This window comes from Rhinolophus ferrumequinum, chromosome 12 (assembly GCF_004115265.2).
Source record: "Rhinolophus ferrumequinum isolate MPI-CBG mRhiFer1 chromosome 12, mRhiFer1_v1.p, whole genome shotgun sequence".
Classification (NCBI taxonomy): Eukaryota; Metazoa; Chordata; class Mammalia; order Chiroptera; family Rhinolophidae; genus Rhinolophus; species Rhinolophus ferrumequinum.
This window is the reverse complement of record NC_046295.1, coordinates 77,276,821-77,298,783: the sequence shown is the minus strand read 5'-3', so window position 1 is coordinate 77,298,783 and position 21,963 is coordinate 77,276,821. Positions and strand designations below refer to the sequence as shown.

Here is a 21,963-nt window from a genome sequence, read left to right as displayed (position 1 = left end):
GCCACTCTCATTAGCTCATGAATCCTCACGACATCCAATGAGATTGGCACAAGTGTCAACCCCATTTTACAGAGCAGAAAACTGAGGTTAGAGAGAGGTCAGGACACTTGCCCAAGGTCACAGAGCTAGAAAGGGCCAAAACACAACTCAAACCAGCTTTCTCTGCCCCCAGGACCCATGCTGTGGCTAGCAAGACCACAGTTTTGCTAAGACCAAGGTTTGCAGAGCCCGCCACCATCCAGGAAGGGCTCTTCAGCATCTGTAATTCGGCTGTGAAACCAAAAGGACACAAAAATCTCTCTGAGCAGGCAAACAGCCAATGCCCCAAAGCTACTGCCACTTACTCATAGGAAAGCCCCTTGTCTCTTCGTTTGCACACAGGTGTACCTACCGGGGGTCAGGGGCAGAGCAGATGAGAAGCAGTCCTCCAGGAGGGACGTTACTAGACACAGCTCTTACCCACTGATCCCATCCCAACTTGCTCACTTTCTCTGTCATTCATGCCTCCCCCGAGCAGCCAGTGTACCTCAGGGCAAGGATTCCCAACCTTCTTCACAGCAGGGCATACATAGAAAACCAAGATATTTGCACACTACTGCCCTGAGTAGTCTGGAGGGCACGGGGCTGGGGTGGTATTTGGTAATCTAGATGAAAATTTCATAACACATTCCTCATAATACATATTAGGATTAGAAACTATAGTATAAAGTACTGGGGAAGATATTAAAGCTCAGTTTTGTATGAAACTTCCAAATAAAACACGATGCTGGATAAAAGAAGACAGACACAGAAGACCACATAATGTATGATTCCATCCATACGACAGTTTGGAAAAGGCAAAACCATAGGGACAGAAAACAGATCCGTGGTTTCCAGGGGCTGGGGTGGGAGGAGGGAATTGACTGCAGAGTGGCACAGGGGCATGGGGGGGGGGGTGTGTGTGTGCGGCGGTGGTGCTGGTGGTATATAATTATGTATGTTCCACATCTGCATTGTAGCGGTGCTGACACAGCTGTTTACATTTTCAAACATCATCAAAGTAAATGTTACTGTATGTAGAATTAGCAGATTAGCAGTTGTTCCCAAACTTGTCAAGTCCTCTGAATGACCTGGGGTGGTTTGGTTCAAAAACAGTCAGACCTCCCCCACCACCTAGTGAGCCAGAACCTTGTAGCTTGGAGATAGGAGGGGGCAAGAATCTGCATTTCAACAAGCTGCCCAGGTAACCAGTGGTGGAACAGGGGCCAGGATTTCGGAGTCAGGACCGGATTCCAAGCTTCCATCTCCAGTCCAGCCTTGAACCCTGATTCCCAGGCTCATACATCCAACCCCTACCTGACATGCGCACCTTGATCTCAAATGAACACGTCTAAAAATAACCTCCTCCGCTGCCCCGACACACAGTCTTCTCCATTTCAGTTCGTGGAAGTTCCATTCTTCCAGTAACTCAGGCCAAAAACTTTGGCATCATCCTCAATTTCTTTTGTTGTTGTTGTTGTTTTCATTTTTATTTCATAATTATAAACTTAACTCTTCGGTCCAGCTAGACTTGGAGGGAGATAAGGAAAACACGGAACCCAAAGAATTGTGGGTGAAGGGTGCTCTTCTGAGCTGTGGAAGGGACGGTCTGGCGGTTAAGATAAAGCACAAATCAACATTAGCATTGTCCACAGACAGCAGTGGTGACCTTCTCACTGGTTTTGTCATTCTGGACCCAAAGTGCTCCACGGCAGCCACAGTACCCGTGTGCCCTTTTTCACCTTGCCAAAGACCACATGCTTGCCACCCAACCACTCAGCCTTGGCAGAGCTGATGAAAAACTGGGAACTGTTTGTGTTGGTCCAGGGTTTCCCATGGACAAGACGCCAGGACCTGAAGCTTCAGGATGAAATTCTCATCATCATGTTTCTCCCAGTAGATGGACTTGCCGCCAAGGCCATTATGGTGTATGAGGTCACCCCCCTGGCACACAAATCCCGGATTAATTCTGTGAAAGCAGGAACCTTCATGAACTTTCTCCCCTATGCTCACAGCATGATAGTTTTCTGCTGTCTTTGGAACTTTGCCTGCAAACAGCTTGAAGGAGAGGAGGCCCAAGTGTTTGCCAGCAATGTTGAAGAACGGAGAACCTGTGGGGTTGACCTCGGCTAGGCAAAGCAGGGCGGGTCCGGGAGCAGTGGCTTCAGTGTCTGCAAAGCTGCTTCTTCTCCTCTTGAAATTCTGTCCGCTCTACCTTCTTACCACACCCACTGTCAGCATCCTGCTGTGAGGAACTATCGTGTCTCCCCTGGATTATTACAATGAGTTCTTAACCAGTCTCCCTATTTCTACCCTGGACGTCGCCCTGCACACACATACCAGTTTATCTTAGTACAGTAGCCAGGGTGAACATGTTAAAATATAAGTCATTTATCTGCCTTAAACCCTCTGGGGGCTCCTTATCTCAGAGTAAAAGCCAAAATGGCCTCCAAGGTCCTCTCTGCTCTGGCCCTGACCCTGGATCCATCATCTCCAGAACTTGGCTCCTCCTTACTCACTCTGCTCCGGCCACATGGGCCTCCTTGCTGTCTTCTGAACCTGTCTGCCCTGCTTCTGCCTCAGGACCTTTGCATGTGCTGCTCCCTCAGCCTGGAATGGCCTTCCTTTAGATGTCCCTATAGCTTTCCCCCTTACCTCCTTCAAATCTTTGTTCATCTGAGTTGTTAACTTCTCAAATCGTACTTGATATCTCCTCCCTCATTTTCCTCTGTAGCATTTACCCTGTAATATTTACTTACTTGTTTCTGTCTGTCTCCCTCACTAGAATGTCAGCTCCACGGTCAGGGTTTTTGTTTGTTTGGTGTCAGTTTTATTTACTGCTGTAGCCATAGTGCCTAAACGTGGCCCATAGGAGGTGCTCAATACATGTTCATTTTAAAGAATGAAGGGGATACCTGAAGCCTGAAGAGAAGTGTCTTGCTCAAGGTCATAGCCATCCAGAATCAATGGCTTTTACTCTTGGAACGAACAAAGCACCAATCCCACAGCTCTGGCCCAAAGTCCTTCTCACAGCCCTGCCAGGTTCGGGAACCAAGGCCAGGCCAGCTGGACCTCATGGCCAGAATGAAGGATAGCCCAGCCTTAGGGGGTGCCTGGCGGATTGTGCCAGGACACAGGTGCTTACACGACCAAGTCAAGGGGCTGCCATGGGAGAGAGGCTCCTCTGAAAAAGAAAACCTGGAGCTGCCGGTTTCACAGTCCTGTGCTGGTGTTGGCCAAGGCAGCCGCAGCCAAGGCAAGGGGCCACCTCCCCACCCCCTCTAGCTGCCTGAGTGCAGGCACTGGAGACAATTGCTAGGCCCAGAAGCCTGACAGGGGCAGCAGGCAGGAGGATGGAGGCAGGCCAGCAGTTCACATGCAGAAAAGCAGAAGGCAGTGGAGCTGGGGCTGGTAACCCACCGCAGCACAGGAACAGATTCCAAATGCCCCAGGCTCTCTTCCCCATCATCGTCCCCATACCAGCAGAGGGCGCCCTGGCCCACGAGGTCCAGGCTCTGCCACCAAGTGCCCTCTGGCCACCAAGCTGATTCAGGCCAGAGGGGAGCCCTGGATTTTCCCCACCCACTTCCAGCGGAGGGGTTCCAGATGCACAAGTGAAGATCCACCGGTGGGAGGCATCAGACGCCTTGGGTCCAGCCTAGGCCCACCCTTACCGGCAAGGTGAGGCCAGTGATTGCCATGTGTGTCCCAGTGGGTGGGCATTCACTGTGGGCTGGGCTCCTTCTCTTCCCACATTTACCAACCAGTAGACTAAGCAGTTGCTGCCCAGTGGGCCTGCCTCCTCCTCCAAGCTGCCCTCCTCTCTAACTGCTCATCTCATCCATAGTTCCCAGACCTAGTGACAAGCAAAGAGGCTCAGCCATGAGTTAAAAAATATAAAGTGCAAATGCCAGCTGGCTTTTATTGAGGACCTATTGTGTGCTGGGTCCACCTCCCTGCACTTCCCATTGGCCAGGGAAGAGGGTGAGCCCTGGCAGGTGAAACCCAGGCATCCAGTTTGGGGCGGGGGGACTAAGGTGGAGGTAGAAGGGGGCGGAGGGATCCCAACAGCTGGGTCCTCAGGGAGGGCAGGGCTCCTGTGTCTGCCCAGCTTGAAACAGAAGACTACGCAGCCTCCCTCTTTCCCTCCACTCCAGGCTGTGAGTCAGCCCAGCAGGGTAAGAGCTGCCAGTCCTGCCCTTTTGCTACATGACCTTGGGGAAGGGGACCCATCTCTGAGTGGTTTCTCCTGATGTAAGATGGGGCCAGAGGGCAGAATGACCATGCCTAAGGTGGCAGCCAGGTCTCCACTGGGTCTATGGTTCCTGGTGGCAGCTCCTGCCAGCAATCTCCAACTCTGCTCGCTGGACAGCTATGGCCTGCTCCTGGGCTCGCTTCTGGAATCACCACCTGGACCTGGTGGGACAGGACAAGCTAGAGGAGAAAAATAGAAAGAATTGGAGGAGTCAGACTGTGAGAGGCAGACACAGAAACAGACACAGACGTCAGAGAGACAGAGGAAGGCAGAGACAGACACAAAGAATCAGAGACAGAAAGAGATACCAACGGATACAAAGAAACAAAGCCAGAGACAGAGAGAGAGCGCTAAAGGTGGAAAGAGAAATGCAGAGCCAGCCAAGGATACAGAGACAGAGACAGCCAGTAGGAGGGAGAGAAGGAAAACAGAATAGGAAGAGGAAAACAGACCCAGATGCAGAGTCAGCCATAGAAGAGAGAAATGTGAGGGCCACAGGGTTGGGAGTCTCTTCTCAGCCCTGCCCTCACCTAGAGCTCATCCCTGGGGTGGCGATGGAGGCTGTGCCCACTGCTGCCAGCCAGGTTCGGGTGGGGGCCGCGCAGGGTCTTGTGAGAGCCGCTCCAGCTGATGAGGCGGCCACTGTCGTCGTCCCAAGGTGAGGATGTCTCCGTGTCGCTGAGCCATTCTGCATCCCCCGCGTAGTGAGTGGGGGCAGCAAGCAGGGGCCGGGCCGAGAAGGCCCGCAGGTCCCGGGGCCAGAAGTGTGCCTTGTACTGCTCACTGAGAGGCAGGAGGACAGCTCAGGGAGGCTGAGATGAGCCCCTCCACCCAGACCTCATGCTGGTCTGCAGCCTGGCACCTCACCTGCCCACAGCACCTCACTGCCCTCCCCAGCTAGACTTCATAACAAACATGAGAGGCAGGGTTTCTCTTATCCCCATTTTCCAGATGGTGAAACTGAGGCTCAAAACAGAAGTTGCTTGACTAAAAACCACCCAGGCAGCAGAGAACTGACACCGAGGTTGTTGGTCTGACTCCAGGATGAGGCTGGGTTCTTGTTACTCCTTGGTGACCTGGAAGAAGTGACTGAACCTTGCCAGCCTCAGTCTCCCCACCTGCCCAGCCAGGGGACTTACTGCTTGCTGAGGTGGGGAGGGGATGAGCCTGCCCTGCCCCCAGCTGAGACTCACTTGGGGTGCTGGTCAAACATGATGGGCAGGAACTCGTCCACAGGCAGCATCCGGCGCAGGGGCTGGGCGGCCAGCAGCTTGCGGGCGCCTGCCAGGCTCAGGACGTATGCCAGTGTCCAGTAGGAGTACCCAGCTACCACCAGGTGCGGCAGCCCCTCCACGGCAACTGCCTCCTCAGGGTTCACCTGCTTCCGGCCGAGGTAGCTGCAGGTGACATCGAGGAACCCAGGAGTCACACTATGGGGTGTTGCAGGACCCCTCCCCAACCCCATCCTCCAGGGCCAGGCTGGGGGAAGGAAGGCTCCAAGCAGGAGGCAGACCCCCAGAGGCCCGCCCCTCTCCCTGCCTCTGGGGCGCAGGCTGCCTACATCAGGTCCCACGGAAGTCTCTCTGCCTCCACCTCCTCCATCAGGCGCTCCAGCCGCCCCCGGAAGTTGCTCTCAAAACGCACATCGTCCTCAAACACCACAACCCGGGCCAGGCCCCCGGCAACCACCTGTGGTACATGGTGGGGTAGGGGGTGGCTCTTTAGATTCGGGCTGTCCCCTGCCACCTGGCTAACACTGACATTCTCCCTGGCCTCACTTATGTGCTCATGCTCAGTGCTGGCCACATCACTCAGCTGCTCCAGAGCCTGCCAGGGCTCCCACCACCTGGGGACTGAAATCCCAATGCCTCGTTCTGGCACTCAAGGCCCTCCAGGCCCCCGATCCAGCTCTCTAAATAGACTCATGATGGCAGTCGGAACCCATGCTGCATTCACTGAGCGCTACCATATCCCCGGGGCCACAGGGCTACTGCCTGCCTGCCCTCAGGAGGCAGCACACATGATGGCCCTGTACAGCAGTAAGGAGACAGAGACATGGAGAGGCAAACTCATTTGTCCAAGGACACACAGCCAGGCAGTGGCAGAACTGGGATCCGAGCCTGCGCTGGCTGGACTCCAGGGGCCGGGTCCTCACTGAGGCCTCCTGAGCTTTCCTAAAGGAAGCTCGGCTGGGTGGGGTGGGGGAGACCCTAGCCCCAACATCCCTAACAAAAAGCACTCTCTGTAACTTTTGGAAATGTAAAAAGAACATGACATTAGCTCAGTAAACGATCAATATACATCATCCTTCAATCTGTTCAGAGATAGTAGAAAACAAACAGAAATATAAGCTCACATGTATATATTTGGGCTAGAGCAGAAAATAAAAACAAGGGGTGCGTCTGTGCGCCACCTCCTGGAATGGGCCCCCATTGGGGGCCACTGTCCAGGCAGTGACCTCTCAGGGACCCTGGTCCTTCCTGCAGTGTCCGAGCAGCGGCCTCTCAGCGGCCCTCACACCCAGCTCTGGGCCGAGGCTTTTTGGCAGAGTGCTGAGGACACCTTTCTTCTTCCCATCGCTTCCCAGGAACCCAACTCCTTCCTGCCTCAGGGCCTTTGCGCCCACTGTTTTCTTTTGCTAAGGAGGTTCTTCTCCCTGCCAGTCAATGGCTAGGCCCACCTGTTCCCGTACCAGGCCCGCAGTCCAGGCCGGGCCACATGCTACAACAGCCCGTACACCTCCCCTCCATTGCAAGCTTGGTTCTTTCCTGATTTCTGTGTCCCCCTCTGGTCCCTGAGCCCCAGGAGGGCCCGGGCTGCATTTTTTTGTTCACCTCTGTACTCTCAGAGCAGAATATCTCCTAGCACACAGTAGGTGCTCAATAGAGACTGTCGAATGAATAAGGTGTAGGGTTGAGCACATGGGAGGTTTAAAACTGCTGGCCGGGTCTTTGTTAATCACTGAAGGCTGCACAGGGAGGAGTGAAGAGGGTGACCCCTGCTCTCCCTGAGGAAATGGGCCGAGCGGGCGGGGGGGGCGGGGTCCTCACCTCCTCCCAGATGGAGTAATGGCTCAGGAAGCAGCCGACCTCGCCCTTGGTCAGCGTGCGGCCTGAGTAGGGGTCCTGGTAGCCAGGGAGCAGGTCCACGCCGAGGCTCCGCATGATACTGCTGTTGAGTGTCCTGAGGGAGACGAGTGCAATGGGGTGAGGGGTGCCCACCAGGGACCGGGCCAGGAGTACCTGGCCAGTGTGTGAGGACAGTCACACTGGAGTCTGGTGTAAAGGAGGTTTCAGCCTTGTTACCACTTCATGTGGCCTGAAGCCATTAGTGACTGGATCAGGGGAACCGCAGGCACCTTGGGCAGGGGTGACCCTCAGGGGAGGGGGTGGCAGCATGGAAAGGCGGGAGGTGGCCTGAGGGGGGTGCACCCCAGGATGAATATGGGGAACATGGCAGAGGCCCAAGCAAAGGATGGACATCCTACGGCCAGAAAGGCTGGGGGCATATGCAGCAAACAGCAGCAGGCACATGGAACCCCATAACCCCAGGTTTGCCTGGGGAACATGACTGGTTTGCTCCCACCCCACCCATTAGGGACCTAAGTTCAGGATGGAGAAGAATAACCCTGATAATATACATGAAGACACCTAACTTATGGAATACGTACTGTGTCAGGTCCTGGCTAAATCTTCCCTGAGCCCTTACACACCCCGAAGAGGAAGGCACCCTGATTGGCCATTTACATAAGGCTGAAGAGGTAGGGGTGACTTGTCGAGGTCACACAGCTGCTAAGGGGCAGAGCTGGAGCCCAAGCCCGGGAGCCTCCGATCTGGGCCTTCACCACCATACTCTCCTCCCTCCCGTGGGCTGAAGGAAAGTCTCTTGTCCTAGTTCTGTCTACCTGGGGGCTCCCTGAGACAGAATTCCTCAGGCCCTGCTTGAATACCTCATGGAACAGGAAAGTCATTCAATTCATTCACTCATGTGCTTTTCTCACATCTAAGGAGCATCGATGGACCACACTGCCCCTCAGCTGCCCGGGGCCCATCCCAGGGAGCCTCACCGGCCGTCCACAGCATCCACTACCCGCCCAGAGATCTCCATTTCCCAGAGTGAGCTCAGCATGCGCTCACGGCGGTCCGGCCGGCGGGCCAGGCTGATGACAAAGACCTGGAAGAGGCAGGGGAGATGGTGCAGGGAGTGGGTACAAGGGAGGGGCGAAGGGTGGGTGCACCTACCTCGGACCCCAGTCGTGCAGGCTGAGGGAACTTACCTCATCAAATCCCATCTTGGTGGGACTCTTTGGGGGCCGGGACACATGAGCCGAGGCCCACATGGGGGGCCCATCCACTGCAGAGGAAAGCACCCCCAATCATGAGTCCCTGTGGTTTTGACAGGAGTGACCCTGGAGTCCTAGCTCCCCCTGTTTCTGCCCCCTCAGCAGAATGCCCAGCACGAAGGTCCCTCAGATCATACAATCCACTTGCCTCCATTGTAGAGATGGGGAGACTGAGGCCCAGCGGAGTAAGGGACTTGCCCAGAGTCAGGGAACGAGTTAGGGGTGAGCCTGGGTCCCCGAGCCCGAGCCCGACGGCCCGGGTCTGGGGCCTAGGAGAAGGGGCACGTGGGGAGGCAGGGGGCAGCAGCAGGTGGGCGCCCGGCTCCCAGCCCTCACCTAGCGCTTCCAAGATCAGGTGGATGAAGTTGACCTTCTCATCCTCCAGCTCCTGGTGGGACTTCACCGGCACGTTCATGTACCCGTAACGGTGCTCATTGCACACATGGACCGAGACCCCTGCAGGGAGAGGACAGGTGAGTGCTGGCCTCGGGGGTGGGGCTCTCAGAACCCAGCTGAGGTTGTGGGCCCCGTGCTGCCAGGGACCCAGTGCATGAGTCCTCTCTGGGACTCAGTGTCCCCACCTGTGGGATTGGAGCAAGAAAGGGCTGGGCTCAAACAGTATCTAAGGGAGCTTTCTGCTGAAATTTATTAATTTCACAGACATGTCTAGAGCACACGCTGGGTGCCGGGGCAACGGAGGTGAGCAAGATAGACTTCCTGTCCTGGGAGATGAGGGTGAGGCAGGAGCAGGCCAACTCCCGAGGGACTGCAGCCACGGGGGGCCACTGGGCCAGGCCATGGTTCCACCCCGTAGTCTCTCCCACCTCTGTCCAGACCCGACCCGGATCTAGCACCATCACCTTTCACCCAAATCCCTGTACTTAACCCCACCTACTCTCCTGCCCCCTCTGCGCTTTCCCCACTGGCAACCAGGGGCCTTTTATTTCTTCAAGACTTGTCACCGCTATTGTAATGCTTTACTTTTTATTGTCTACAGACTGTGAACTCCACAGGGGCAGGTGCACAGGTGCACGTAGGTATCTATTTAAGCTCATCCCACACCCAGCATGGAACACAGAGCCTGGCCCAGAGGAGAGACTCAATAGCTGGGTGTTGGAAGACTGGATGATGAGACAAAACCGCCACTCACTAAATTCCTTCAAACCTGACCAATGAACAGTGGCCGATACTTGAAGTAGTGGTAGCAATGAAAAAAGACTTTTGCTTCCTCTCATTTTTTCTCCACGTATCTGTTTCACCTTCACTCCTTTTAGACTTGATTCTTTTTTCTTGCGTGTCTGCACTGCAGACACCAGCACCTAGTGCACTAAAACACCAATGCCAATGCTCCCCTCCCTGGCCACCCCTCATATACTGTTTGCTCAGTCAGGAGCAGCACTGCCGGATTAAATTGTCACTTGTCATTCTCCCTGACCACCAGCAGAGTTCTCCTCTACCCACCAGACAGTCTTCATGTCTCCACCACTCCTCCCTCAATCTACACCCTGAATTATCTTCTCTGGAACCTTCTCAAGAACCTTTCTCCAACATTCTCGCTCTCGTTTTCGACTCGTCCTCGGAAGTGGGTTCATCCCATTCAAACCCAAATACTTTCTTGTAACTTCCATCTTAAAATAACTCCCAGAGTGATCTTTTAAGTGTTCAGATCCCATCACGGGCTCCTCTGACGGCTGCCCAGTGCTCTCGGGCTAAACAGTTCAAACGCTTACCAGTCAGGTCCACGTCGGCTGGCCCTGCCTGCCTTTCCTGCCTCAGCCTACACCAAGCCCCCCACCCTTACTGTCCCTAACCACCTGTCTTCTTGTGTTCCCTGCCACCATGAGCCTCTGCATCTCCCGGTCCCGTTGGCGCGACACGATCTTTTCTGCTCTGTTCGCCTTGTTAATCCTGCCCACACTCCAGATCTCAGCTCCAGTGTCCACATCCTCCAGGAAGCCTTCCCTGACCAGGTCAACTCTATTCTAAGTTCCCAGAGCACCTAAAATCAAGAAACTCTCCTTCCCGTCACAGCTGTGATTGGACATTGATTCGTGTACTCCTTTGACTGATGGGAAGGGAAGCTCCAGGAGGGCAGGGACTGCCTGATTTGACTCATCACTGTCTCCCCAGTACCTGGGAGACGCTCCATAAATATTTGCCTAATGAAGGAATCCATGAAAGTGCCATGAGGGGGACAGCCAGAAGAAGGATCTAACTAACCTACTGGAGCAGTGGGCTGAAGAAAAGCTGTGACCCAAAGGACAAAAAGGAGTTAACAAGATGAATTGTAGACTGGGGAAGGGCATGCAAAGCAGAGGGGATAGCATGTGCAAAAGCCTAGAGGCTTCCAAAGAACACTCAAGGAGAGCTGTCCTCACCAGCAGCCTGACAGGCATAGGCGAAGACAATGATGTCATCGAAGGGCCAGGTGTAGTTGGGGTGAGGCGGGTAGAAGGCGAGCTGAGTTGCCCCCTCTGCCCGTAGGGATACCAGGAAGGTAGAATGGACCATGGGGACCCGGAAGCAGCCCCGGCGCTGGCGGTTCTTGGTGGGGAAGTACTCGGCTGTGCGGCGGTAGTAGCCCTGGGGAAGGGGGTGATCTGGGCTGTGAGAGGGCGCCCCCGATCCCCAGAACACTGCTCCCTGCCATGGCCCACAGACCCCGAGGCCTTCAGGCACTCTGCTTTCCATGTCCCTTCTCCCAGGACCTCAAGCCTCCAGAGGTCCCCATCCCCGGCCTCACCTGAGGGGTGATCCCACACCAGAAATTGGAGTAGTAGGTCTGAGAGTCCAGCATTGGGGCCACCACAGGCAACCCCTTCTCTATGAGAAGCCGCAGTGTCTGGTTGTTCGTCAGAATGTTGTCTGTATCTGCAAACTTGGAGGAGGGGGATGTCACAGGCCCCAGCCTTGCCTGGGCTGCAGACCCCAGGGATTCACTGAGTGGGATCCCTCCAGATTGTCAGAGACTGAGTGGCTCCCAGGATCCAATGGGGTACCCTTAGAGAGGTCTAATCTACAAACCAATAGATCTGTTTCTGGACCAAGGAGCTAGTCTGAGGCACTGGCTCAGGGATTGGGTCCAAAGATTTAGACCTGAGCTGCTGATCTAAGAACTTTATCTGAGATCTGACTTAGGGAGTAGATCCAAAGACCTATTCTGAGCTCTAGTCCAGGGAACTAGGCTCAGTGTATACCCTGGGATGTTTCAGGGATCCAGGCTTAGTATGTACCCTGGGATCTGTCTCAGGGATCGAGGCTTACTACCTAGTCTGAGTTCAAGCATAGGGATCCAAGCTCAATATCTGGCCTGGTGTCTGACCCAAGTTGCTAGCTGAAGGATCCAGCCTACAGGAGGTTAAGTCACACCAAAATTTCTGTCAGGGACAGATATTACCACCCATTGGAAGCTTAATCCTAGGCCAGGCTTTCTTACCAGGATATAGTCAGCCCCCCAGCCCCTGGCAAAGGTCAGGGCTTCCTGCTTCAACTCCATCAGAAACTGGTGCCTTTCTTTGGTCCAGTGCTTGGGACCCTCTTCGTCTGGGTAGTACCTGAGGGAGTAAAGAGATGAGATGTTGCCATGGGGTAGGTGCCTCTCCCTGGCCTGCAGGCTGTGCTTGGGCTCTCCGTTTTCCTCTCTGGGTTGTAGCTGTTGCCCATCTTCCTAGAACCTTTCCCCTCAGATGACCACCTGGGCTCCCCCTCCGGCCTCCAGACCACAGCTGCATAGTCATTGCCCACAGCGGCCAGCCACTCCTGCAACATCTCCGTGGTGTTGTCCACATTGTGGTCCGTTGCACACCTGGGGACACAGCAGGAAGTAGGGTGAGGGGCACAGCTACAGAAGGACAAAGCCCCGAGGCAGCCAGACCCCCGAGCATCAACACCTGTGAGGCTGGCCTCTCCTGGGAGTAACAGCAGTAGGTGTACTGCAGAGGAGAGGCTGAAGGCAGACAGCTGATCCCCATCACAGGTCTGTGACCCACTGTGTGACCTCAGGCAAGTCCCATGCCTCTCTGGGCTTCACTGTCTCCCTCGGTAACTATAAGATTCTGCCCTGCAGCGGCTGAAACCAGCCCAGAGGGCTGAGATAACAGAACGCAAGTGCATTTGGAAAGAAGGAAAGTACCTCAACTTGGAAGAACACACCTGCCACATTCCCTGGTTACCTTCCTTCCTCGCTGTGTGACTACAGGTCAGCTTCTTCCCCTCTTTGAGTCAGGACTGGACAGAAAAGCTGCTGCTTCTCTCTGCCCAAAAGTTGTACTAATGACCGAACCACACTCTGAGTGTCCCTAAGAAGTGCTGATGGGCCCGAGCTCAGATGCCACAGACATAGCCTGTCCTCTTCTGCAGAAGGAGCTCCCATGACTCAGTGGGGATGGGGTGTGGGGGGACTTAGCTGAGAGCCCAGGTTTTAGGTGGTACTGCCCCTTTAAGCCAATTGCCCAGAAGTGAAGACTAACTACGTGTCAAGTCCTGCAGGGGTGGAAACTAATGAACTCCCAAACTGTGGTAATTGTGGGCAGCCGCCCCGGGCCATGGCTCCACCCCGAGCCCAAGTTTGGTGTGTTGTGAGGAGTAGTTTGTCATTTCTCTCAGTTTATCCCCAACCTCAGCTTGGGACTCCTCCCTGTTCTGGCTTCCACAGACTGTGTCCTCTGAGTCCCGTGCCCTATGGGGACGCCTGGGGGAGGAACACCAGAGAGGGAGCGCTGCCATCAGCTGGCAGGACCACCCCTCTACAGAGTGAGGCTGGAACCAGCCCAGGAGGAGGGGGAGCAGGTTTGACTGCCCTGCAGAGCGGCCTCCTCCAGTGCTGACAGCATGTCCACTGCTCCCCCCACCCCAGGAACTCCCAATCTTGCTGATCCCTGCCACCTCAGGTCCCAGGGGATGCCAGCTGTTCCTGTCTTCTCCACTCTAAGTTGAGTTTGGGCTCTGAGGCCTAGGGCAAGAGGAGCTGGGCCCAACTTACACCCAGAGGAGGTCCGAAGAGGAGGAGTAGGGGCCAGGGTGGGTGTCCTAGGGTCAATGCAAGGCCTTAGAGGTCAGTCCAGGGGGCCAGGGGGTAGGGGGTCCTGTCCCGGGGATTTGGGGCTGTGGAGGGCCTGTCTGGGTCGAATCTGGGCAGGGGGCAGATGGGGCCATCTGGACAGTAGGGGCTGTCCCTGGGGCTGGGGCAAATACTCAGTGGGTGCCAATGCCCGGGTCTCTCACCAGAGGGCCAGCCGGGCCCGGGGGTAGTCCAGCCGCTCGAGCGCGCCCAGGTAGTGGGATATCGAGTGTTCGGCATTGCGGGCCAGGATGGCAAGGACCACGGCGGGCGGCAGCAGCTCGGCGACGCCTGCAACCTGGAGCCGCAGCCCCAGCAGGAGCAGCAGCTGGAGCAGCCCGGCGGCGGGGACAGCGCGCATGGCGGGCACTCGGGCGGCGGCGGCGGCCCCCGGGGCTCCCGGCCCGGCGGAGGGGAGTGGGCGGTGCGGCCGGGCCGGGGCGGGGCCCGGGGCCGGGGTGGGGCCGAAGCGGCCAGGAGGAGGAGTTGGGGGCACGTACCCCCCAAGAGTGGGTTCTCACTCCCTACCCCTATACGGGGGTTCTCAAGTGTCTTTTCCTCTGCCAGGGGCACCGCAGGGCCAGGACCGGGAGACCTGCCCCAGACGCAACCCGGGAGCAGCCCCCGCCCGGCTGGAAGCCGGAGGGAGAAAGGGGGAAAGATGGGAGGGTCTGGGGTGACGGCATCCGAGCCGCCCCGGCGTCTGCGAACTCGCCACTCCAAATCCCTGAGCGTGCAACCCCCAGAATCCGGCTTCACCGAGCACCCGACGCCCCTGAATCCGGATCCCTGTGACCTCAGTCCCACGGACCTCAACCGCCCACCCCGCGAGACAGGATAGACTCCGCTCGGCCCTTCCGGGGTTCCCCGGCCCCGCCCCCTCCACCGCCCCCGGGCGCCCCCTGGCGGGCCCAGATGGAACTTCGCAGAGAAGCGAGGCGTCGCGTGGGCCTGAGAGCCGGCTTGCGGGGCGGGGAAGGGGTCTGTCTCCCTGACCTGGGCGCCATCCCTCTGCAGTCCGAGCCTGGCGTCCCCCGTGCGACATCGCCCTCGCTTCAGTCGGCGGCACTGGCACTGCTCCGGTCCTTTAAGAGAGCAAAGTTCACTCTTAGACTGAGTGCAAACCAAGAGGGCACCACACAGCCCTTCACGGTGTCCTAGCCCCCCTCCAAAGCAAGCTTCCCTGGGGCAGAGCTGGGGTCCTAGGCTCTGCTGAGATGGAAAGGGTCTCCAGCTTCTCTTAGGAGAGGGCAGGAAAGGTGAGGGGTCTGGAGACACCAATGGAGGGTTCCAGCTTCACATTTGCCACGGACCTCCGGCAGGGCATTTTCCCTGAGCCTCAGGTCCTCATTTGGGCTAGATTGCAAGAATTCCTTGAGAGAATGAATGCATTTGAAGCTTCTCTGCATGGAGCCTGGCTCCAGGAAGAATTCCTGAGTCTGGAAGACAAGACTGAAGAGGAAGCCAGGCTCCCCTTTCATTCACTGTCCCCACCCACCCACCAGGAAGGTTTCCTACTTTCCTATGGCAGGTTTGGGTCTCTCTTCAGCCTCTTCCCAGAGTCAGGGAAGAGGGCTAAGCCCGTGCATACTATTTCCACTGAGAGGAGAGAGGTGGGAGTTCAGCAAGGAATGAACCTGCCTAGTGATGGGACAGAATGTGGGGTTGTGGAACCCTGGAGGCCAGGAGTCCTGGCTCCAAAGCCTCCTCCAGGCCCCAGTTGAAGCTTCCGGGGGCGGAGGAGGGAGGGAGTGCTTTCTGGCCAGCGGCCCTGCAATGGAAGGCCTAAGGCCTCTCCCTGCTGCTACTTTTTGGAGAAAAGAGAAGCTACCACCTGGGAACTCTCATTTCTAGCCCCTAAACCTTCCACCCTCTGTCTCCAAGCTGGCCTCTGCTCACACTGGCTGGTACAATGTTGTTACTTCGGCACAACAGAACCACTCCTGAGCTCCAAATGCCATCCCCTTGCCCTTCCTGAATTGCCAACCTCCCTCTCTTCTAGATTTTTCCTTCCACATTCCAAAGGATTTAAATCTCCCCCAACCTCAAATACAAAAACACCAAGCTGCAGCCCTGCTTCTCTCTCCCTTCAAACCTCTTGATAGGGGAATCTGTGCTTTGTTCCCAGTCTTGCTTCCTCATCTCTGTTCACTGCTCGACACAGGCCCAGGCTGCTCCAGCCAAACCGCTCCTGCCAAGACCAGTATCCTCCTGGCCACTCCTTCAATGGACACTTTCTCCTCACCCAAGAGGGCTCTCCTCAGCAGCTGACCACATGGACCACTCCCTGTTTCTGGAAAACTGACATGTGTCCCAACTGCCCCCCTGGAGCCAAATTCCATCTGTCCAAAACAAAACCTCAATCTTTCCCCCAAACCTGTTCCCCCTCTGGAGGCCTCCCCACTCTAGGGAACAGCACCTCCACTTACCCAGTCCCTCAAGCTGGAGACCTGGGTGTCACTGATGACAAGTCCTTCTTTCTCAACCAGGTCCATCCCTCATCCTGGCAAGACCACCTCCTCAACGTCTCCTGTATGTGGCACTCGCCTGGCTCAGGGTATCAGCACCTAACATTCACCCGGGCCCCTGCACCTCCCAGCCTCCCACGCCACCCTACCCCACTTTCTCCCTGGAAACCATTCTGCACTCAGCAGTCCTTTCTAAAATGCCTGACATTAACACCCTGACGGGGCCGAGGCCTGCCCTCAGTATAGAGCTCAAACCCCTCAAGGGGCAATGAGGCCCTGTATGGCCTACCTGATGCTTTCCCAACTCCTCTGACCGCCCCTCCCACCCAAGTTCCTGCTCCAGCCAAACTGGACTATGTACAGTTTCCAGAACACTCCATGCTTTAGGACCTTCCCACATCCTTTTTTGTTGTTCGTTCATCTGCTTGAACTGGTCTTTCTGGCAAACTCCTACAGGCCCTTTGATCTCAGTTTAAACTTCCTTCCTCTGGAAAGCTTTCCCTGGTGTCACGTCGGGGGGACATACCCTTATACGGCATCCTATGTAACCCATTCATTCAGCAAGTATTTATGGAGTACATGCTAGGTACAGGTAGAATTCTAGGTATAGGGGTATCCGAGACAGACCATCTCTGCTTCTCAGGCGCTCACATTCCGGTGAGAGGAGACAGACAGGAAACAAGCAAACTGATAAATTAATACTGTGTTTCCCCGAAAATAAGACCTACCTGGATAATCAGCTCTAATGCATCTTTTGGAGCAAACATTAATATAAGACCTGGTATTATATATATTATATTATATTATATTATATTAACCTAGTCTTATAGTAAAATAAGACTGGGTTATATTATATTATCTTATATTATACCCAGTCTTACAGTAAAATAAGACTGGTTCTTATATTAATTTTTGCTTCAAAAGATGCATTAGAAACAAACAAACAAACAAAAAAAGATGCATTAGAACTGATTGTCCTGCTAGATCTTATTTTTTGAGGAAACACGGTAGGTAGTTTCCCCAAAACTAGGGAAAAGGTAGGTAGAACAGTAAGGGCTATATGAACAAAACGAGTTAACAAGAACAGAGAACAGCTGGGGGGTGGGTGGTAACGTTGAGCTGAGGGGTCAGAGAAGACATCACAGAGCATAAGAGGAGCCAGCCAGGAGCAGCTCTGGGGGAAGACTGTTACATGTGGAGGGAGCAGGTGGGGCCAAGGTCCTACGGTGGGAAGAAGCCAGGCCTGGGCGGTCGGAGCAAAGTGAGGCGGGGGAGTGTGGTGAGATGTGAGGACCATCCAGGGCCTTGAAGCCATGGCGGGATTTTGACATTTTTTTTGAAGTACAATAAAAAGACATTGGCGGGGGGAACCAGAAGAGTGACATGATTTGTCTTTAAAAGATTGTTCTTGGGGTGGCCAGTTAGTTCAGTTGGTTAGAGCGCGGTGCTCTTAACAACAACATTGCAGGTTCGATCCCCACATGGGCCCCTGTGAGCTGCGCCCTCCACAACTAGATTGAAACAACTACTTGACTTGGAGCTGATGGATCCTGGAAAAATAAAAACAAACAAACAAACAAATAAATAAAAAGATTGCTCTTGCTGCAGCTCAGAGGGTGGACTATGGGGGCAAGGATGGAAGCCGGGATACCCTCGGACAGGGAGAGATGACAGGGGGCAGGGTTGAGGTGTGTAATGGGATTAGATGTGGGTGATGAAGCGAGGAATTAGGATGACTTACATGGTTTGCAGTCGGGCTGGATGGTGGGCTAGTTACTGAATACAGAAGACCGGAGAAGGTGGGATGGGCCAGTGCCAGATGGCTCAGTTGGTTGGAGTGGGGGCTTTCAACCACAAGGTTGCCGGTTCAACTCCTCGACTCCCGCAAGGGATGGTGGGCTGCACCCCCTGCAACTAACAACGGAAACTGGACCTGGAGCTGAGCTGCGCCCTCCACAACTAAGACTGAAAGGACAACAACTTGACTTGGAAAAGTCCTGGAAGTACACACTGTTCCCCAATAAAGTCCTGTACCCCTTCCCCAATAAAATCTTTTAAAAAAAAAAAGAAATACGAGGAGGTCATTGCAGAAGTGGGCTGATCAAGCACCTGTACTCCCACTGACATTCTTTTTTTTTTTTGCCCCCAAATATAATAATAAGACATACTCCACAAAGGTAATATTGGGCCAAATTCACAGCAATTCTAAAGCAGGTTTGCAAAGTATGATCCTTGGTCCAGCCAGCATCAACCTCCCCTGAAAATTGTTAGAAATGCAAAATCCGAGGCCCCACCCATACCTATAGAATCAGAAACTCTGCGAGTGGAGGTTAAAGCAAGGAGCCTTGAAGCTGCTGTTCCATGGGCCTAAGCCCTCATCCTCCGGGTCATGTGGAATACATGCCTGGAAAAAAATTGGGCCCATCTGTCGGAATAGGGCCCAGACCACCCTGGAGAACACCTAGTGCAGCTCTGGGTTTCGGCACTCCCATATTGTAGTTCTGATCGAGGCCAGGTGGTGGAGCTAGCGCCTCAGGCTTCACTCTGGCATCAGGAACTAGAGACCCCAGAATTGTCCCCCTCCCCAGTGCCTTCTCCGCTGGGAGCCTCAGCTCCAAGGCCGGCCCACTGGCAAGGGCTCTGCGGGTGGCCTTCATCAGGGAGAGGATCGCTGAGGCTGGCACACCCCAGGTGGGGGCCAATCCCCTCTTCCAGGAGGTTAGGAAGGTGGGCTAGAGGAGACCCCTTGGTCAGAGAGAAATTAGGGGTGTTTGGCCTCTGGGACTGGGGGTCAGGAACCCAGGAAGGTGGCTCTGGTCCAATTGACTCTGGCCACACTGCCATTAACCCTCTGCCTACCCTGCTCAACCTCAGACGAAGTCTCAGGTGTAGCTTCCCTGCCAGAGGCTGGGGGCAGCCTGGAGGTAACCCAAAGCCCAGACAGAGCCCCAGGGTTCGGGGTCCTCACAGCCTGGCAGTCAAGCAGCCTGAGAACAGGGGCCCACAGTCAAGGAGATGCTTGTATGGAGCTCTTTCTTACCAGCTGCCAGCTTCACGTCGCCTGGGTTGGGGGCTCTCTGGGCCCGTCCTGCTTTGTGGCCAAGGGAGCCCAGCATCCTGGCCAAAGGAGGAGCCCACGCCCCGCTTCTGGTCCTGGGGGCAGCTCGGCAGATAGGAGTCCAGGAGGCCCGCCTGGGCTCCCACCTCAGGTTCCAAGCCCGGGTCCCAGAGACCCAGGGCTGAGTGCAGGCTTGCCCCCCATCTGCTCCCCTCATCTTTCCTATTTGAGGGGACACAGAGACCTCCCAGTCCAGCTGGAGTCACCCTGCCCACTCTGCTTAGACCTAGCCTACCTTGGCCTCTGCTCCAGGAATCTGCCCACGCACTCTGATCTCCTGCAGTCCCACCCAACACCCACACCCACTCCAAAGGACTCTCCCTCTTGGCCATGCCTCCCTCTCCCAGGACCCCAGTGTAGAGCTGTCCTCTGAGGCTCTGCCTCTGTCCTTAGGAGGCTGGGGCCCGGGCCAGCTGTTTTCTCCAGACCGCCAGCTGTTTTGCCCATCAGGAAGCAGCCCTGGCTCCTTTGCCTAACCGGCTGCAGCGTGGCAGCCCTGCCTGGGCCAGAGCCTGAGCGCTGTTAACTCCTCTGGGCCCAGACACCCCTTCCCCTCCCGGTCCAGCCCCTCTGCCTTCCCCCTAACCCACAGGAGTAGCTGGTCACAAGACGTCTAGAGACCTCAAGAAGACAAAGCCTTGCTATCCACACCCCCATAAATGACTGCTAACCTGCTCCCCTCCCCTCAACAGAGCCTTGTCCTCAGGTGACCCCAGGTGAGAGAAAGTTAAAGGGATACTTGTTACCCCGTTCGGAACTATAATAATAATAGCTATCATTAACTGAGTGCTGTGTGCCAGGCATGGTGCTGAGTGCTTTAAATACGTAATCTAACTTAATTTTCACAACAACCCTGTGATGTAGGGAATATTTTCATTTTACAGATGAGGAAACTGAGGCGTGGGAATCTAAGTCACTTGCCCAAGTCCACACAGAGTTGGGGTTTGACAGGGGGCTGCCTGCCTCTCTCTGGTCGGCCCTATTCGCTCCAGAATCGCTGTTGGTGTTGCTATTTAAATTTCCCCGAGCTCCTCCCTGCAGGCTGGCTTTCCCTGGTCTGGGACTCAGTGGCACCATCTGTGAAATGGGAAAACTAAGAGGTGGAACCGCCAGCACCACCAGATCCCGTAGCCTGAGGCTGGAGCTGTGCCAGGCTCTGCACTCAACACCTTCCCAGTATTTATTAGCAGATCATTCCTCTTGGTGGCGGCAGTCGGCCTGGGCGAGGAGCCCGGCTCTGCTGCTTCCTGGCAGCTGGCTTGGGGCAAGAGGCTCTCCCTGTCAGACTTTCAGTGTCCAGAGCTGGAAAATGGATATAAGAGCGGTACCTACGGTCTCCTCAATTTTGTTGTGAAAGGATGAGATAACGCAGGTAGAGCGGTTAGGCCAGTATCCAACACAGAGAAAGTGGGTGGCAATATTACCTCTTATTATTATGACCATTAACCCCAATCTGGAAGGATCAGGATGGCCCACCCACCACTGTACATCCCCACACCCGGCACAGAGCTGGAGGCCTCTGTCCTTACTTTGTTAATGAATGAACCCTGGTCCAGTGGTACCTACATGGGGACAGCAGGCTGTGAGAAGGGCACAACTACCCAAGATCACAGTTACCAGGAAGAGCTATGGGGGCCCCAAGGTGCCCTGCTCTTAGCTCCTGCACCCCTGCAGCTTTCCCTCCTGAAGCTGGCCCCTGGTCTGGTGGAAGAGGAGGAGGGACAAGGAAACAGGGACAATCCCAGGGCTGAGACAGCCCAGAAGGTGACTGGGCCTCGGCTGGGTGGGATCTCAGGGTCTGGGAACGACCCCTCAGGATGCAGTGACCCGTGCTCTCCCCCTTTGTCCCCTCCCTCCTGCCCACCATGGGTCAGCTCCCTGGTCCCAGCCTAGACATCTGGAACTGGGGCAGACAAAGGACTGCAGGGAGGGACAATAACCTTCTGTCCATTTTCAGATGGTGGGTCTGGCCTGGCCAGGGCTGGGGGCCGGAGCCCCGGCGAGGCGGTGCCAGGCCCCCCGCGGCCAGTGGACAATGTTGGCAGTGATGGAGAGGAGGCATTTCAAAGTGTTTTGTTCCCGCTGACCCCCTCCCCCCCCATCTCGCCCCAGCTCGGGGTGAGGCCCCAGCCCCAGCCCCAGCCACCCAGGCCCCTGCTCCAGGCGGCTTGGGGACCGGCCACATTCTTGACCTCAGGGGAAAAGTGTAGACTCTTTGCGCCCTGGGCAACAATAAGTGTCACAGAACTGATTTAGGAGCAGCACTTACCATCACAAAGCAGCAGACAAAGAGCCAGGGCTGAGAACGCGCCCGTCTCTGCGCCTACTGCTTCAAACTGCTCCAAACGCTGCTCACTTCGCTCCTGGGCTCTGCCTGGGCGGGACTGGGTGCCAGGGCCTGACCCTGGGCACGCCAGAGGAGGACCGGAAGGAGAAGAGACGGCGATCCAAGCGCTGAGAGCTGCTTCCTGCTGCACCAGCAATTTGCTATGTGACCCTAAACAAGTGGCCCACTCTGGGCCTCAATTTCCCTGTCTGTAATAAGGAGACTAAACTGTCAGGCCCAAAGCTGGGGGCTCTGATCTTGCAGGTGGAAGTGTTTTGATGAGGAGGATGGTGGTGATGATGATGATGGTGATAAATAAGTATTTACATCCTTGTGTGTGATCACTAACCCTTTCCTGGCCTTCATCCTTGTGTGTG

The 21,963-nt window shown here is 55.5% G+C and overlaps 1 protein-coding gene and 1 pseudogene across 5 annotated transcripts; both read right to left on the bottom strand.

The window, feature by feature from the left end:
• Window positions 1-1,657: 1,657 nt before the first annotated feature.
• Window positions 1,658-2,553, bottom strand: LOC117031583 (peptidyl-prolyl cis-trans isomerase A-like; annotated as a pseudogene).
• Window positions 2,554-3,927: 1,374 nt separating this feature from the next.
• Window positions 3,928-21,754, bottom strand: CERCAM (cerebral endothelial cell adhesion molecule). Of its 5 annotated transcripts, none has more exons than XM_033124112.1 (15): window positions 21,530-21,754; window positions 14,671-14,759; window positions 13,839-13,972; window positions 12,310-12,420; window positions 12,052-12,169; window positions 11,359-11,493; window positions 10,994-11,198; window positions 8,952-9,071; window positions 8,550-8,626; window positions 8,340-8,446; window positions 7,324-7,456; window positions 5,835-5,962; window positions 5,467-5,670; window positions 4,804-5,056; window positions 3,928-4,452 (listed from the first exon to the last, which is right to left on the bottom strand). In XM_033124112.1, the coding sequence occupies exons 4-14, from the start codon at window positions 12,381-12,383 to the stop codon at window positions 4,804-4,806; spliced, it is 1,554 nt and encodes a 517-aa protein (XP_032980003.1). In that variant the 5' UTR covers window positions 12,384-12,420; window positions 13,839-13,972; window positions 14,671-14,759; window positions 21,530-21,754; the 3' UTR covers window positions 3,928-4,452. The 5 variants fall into 5 exon arrangements, with proteins under 5 accessions (XP_032980003.1, XP_032979999.1, XP_032980000.1 ...); XM_033124108.1 differs by lacking the exon at window positions 21,530-21,754 and adding an exon at window positions 16,669-16,784; XM_033124109.1 differs by lacking the exon at window positions 21,530-21,754 and adding an exon at window positions 16,669-16,784 and having other exon boundaries at window positions 3,928-4,434.
• Between the last annotated feature and the right edge of the window lie 209 nt (window positions 21,755-21,963).

Bases quoted from the DNA above. Each gene is read 5' to 3' on its own strand.
- CERCAM (XM_033124108.1), bottom strand. From the start codon at position 16,699: ATGAATGGGTTACATAGGATGCCGTATAAGG. The intron at 11,199-11,358 runs GTGAGGCCGGGG...CCCCTTCCCCAG, and splicing joins GGTGTGGGATCACCCCTCAG to GGCTACTACCGCCGCACAGC. The intron at 8,627-8,951 runs GTGAGGGCTGGG...TTTCCTCTGCAG, and splicing joins CCTGATCTTGGAAGCGCTAG to TGGATGGGCCCCCCATGTGG.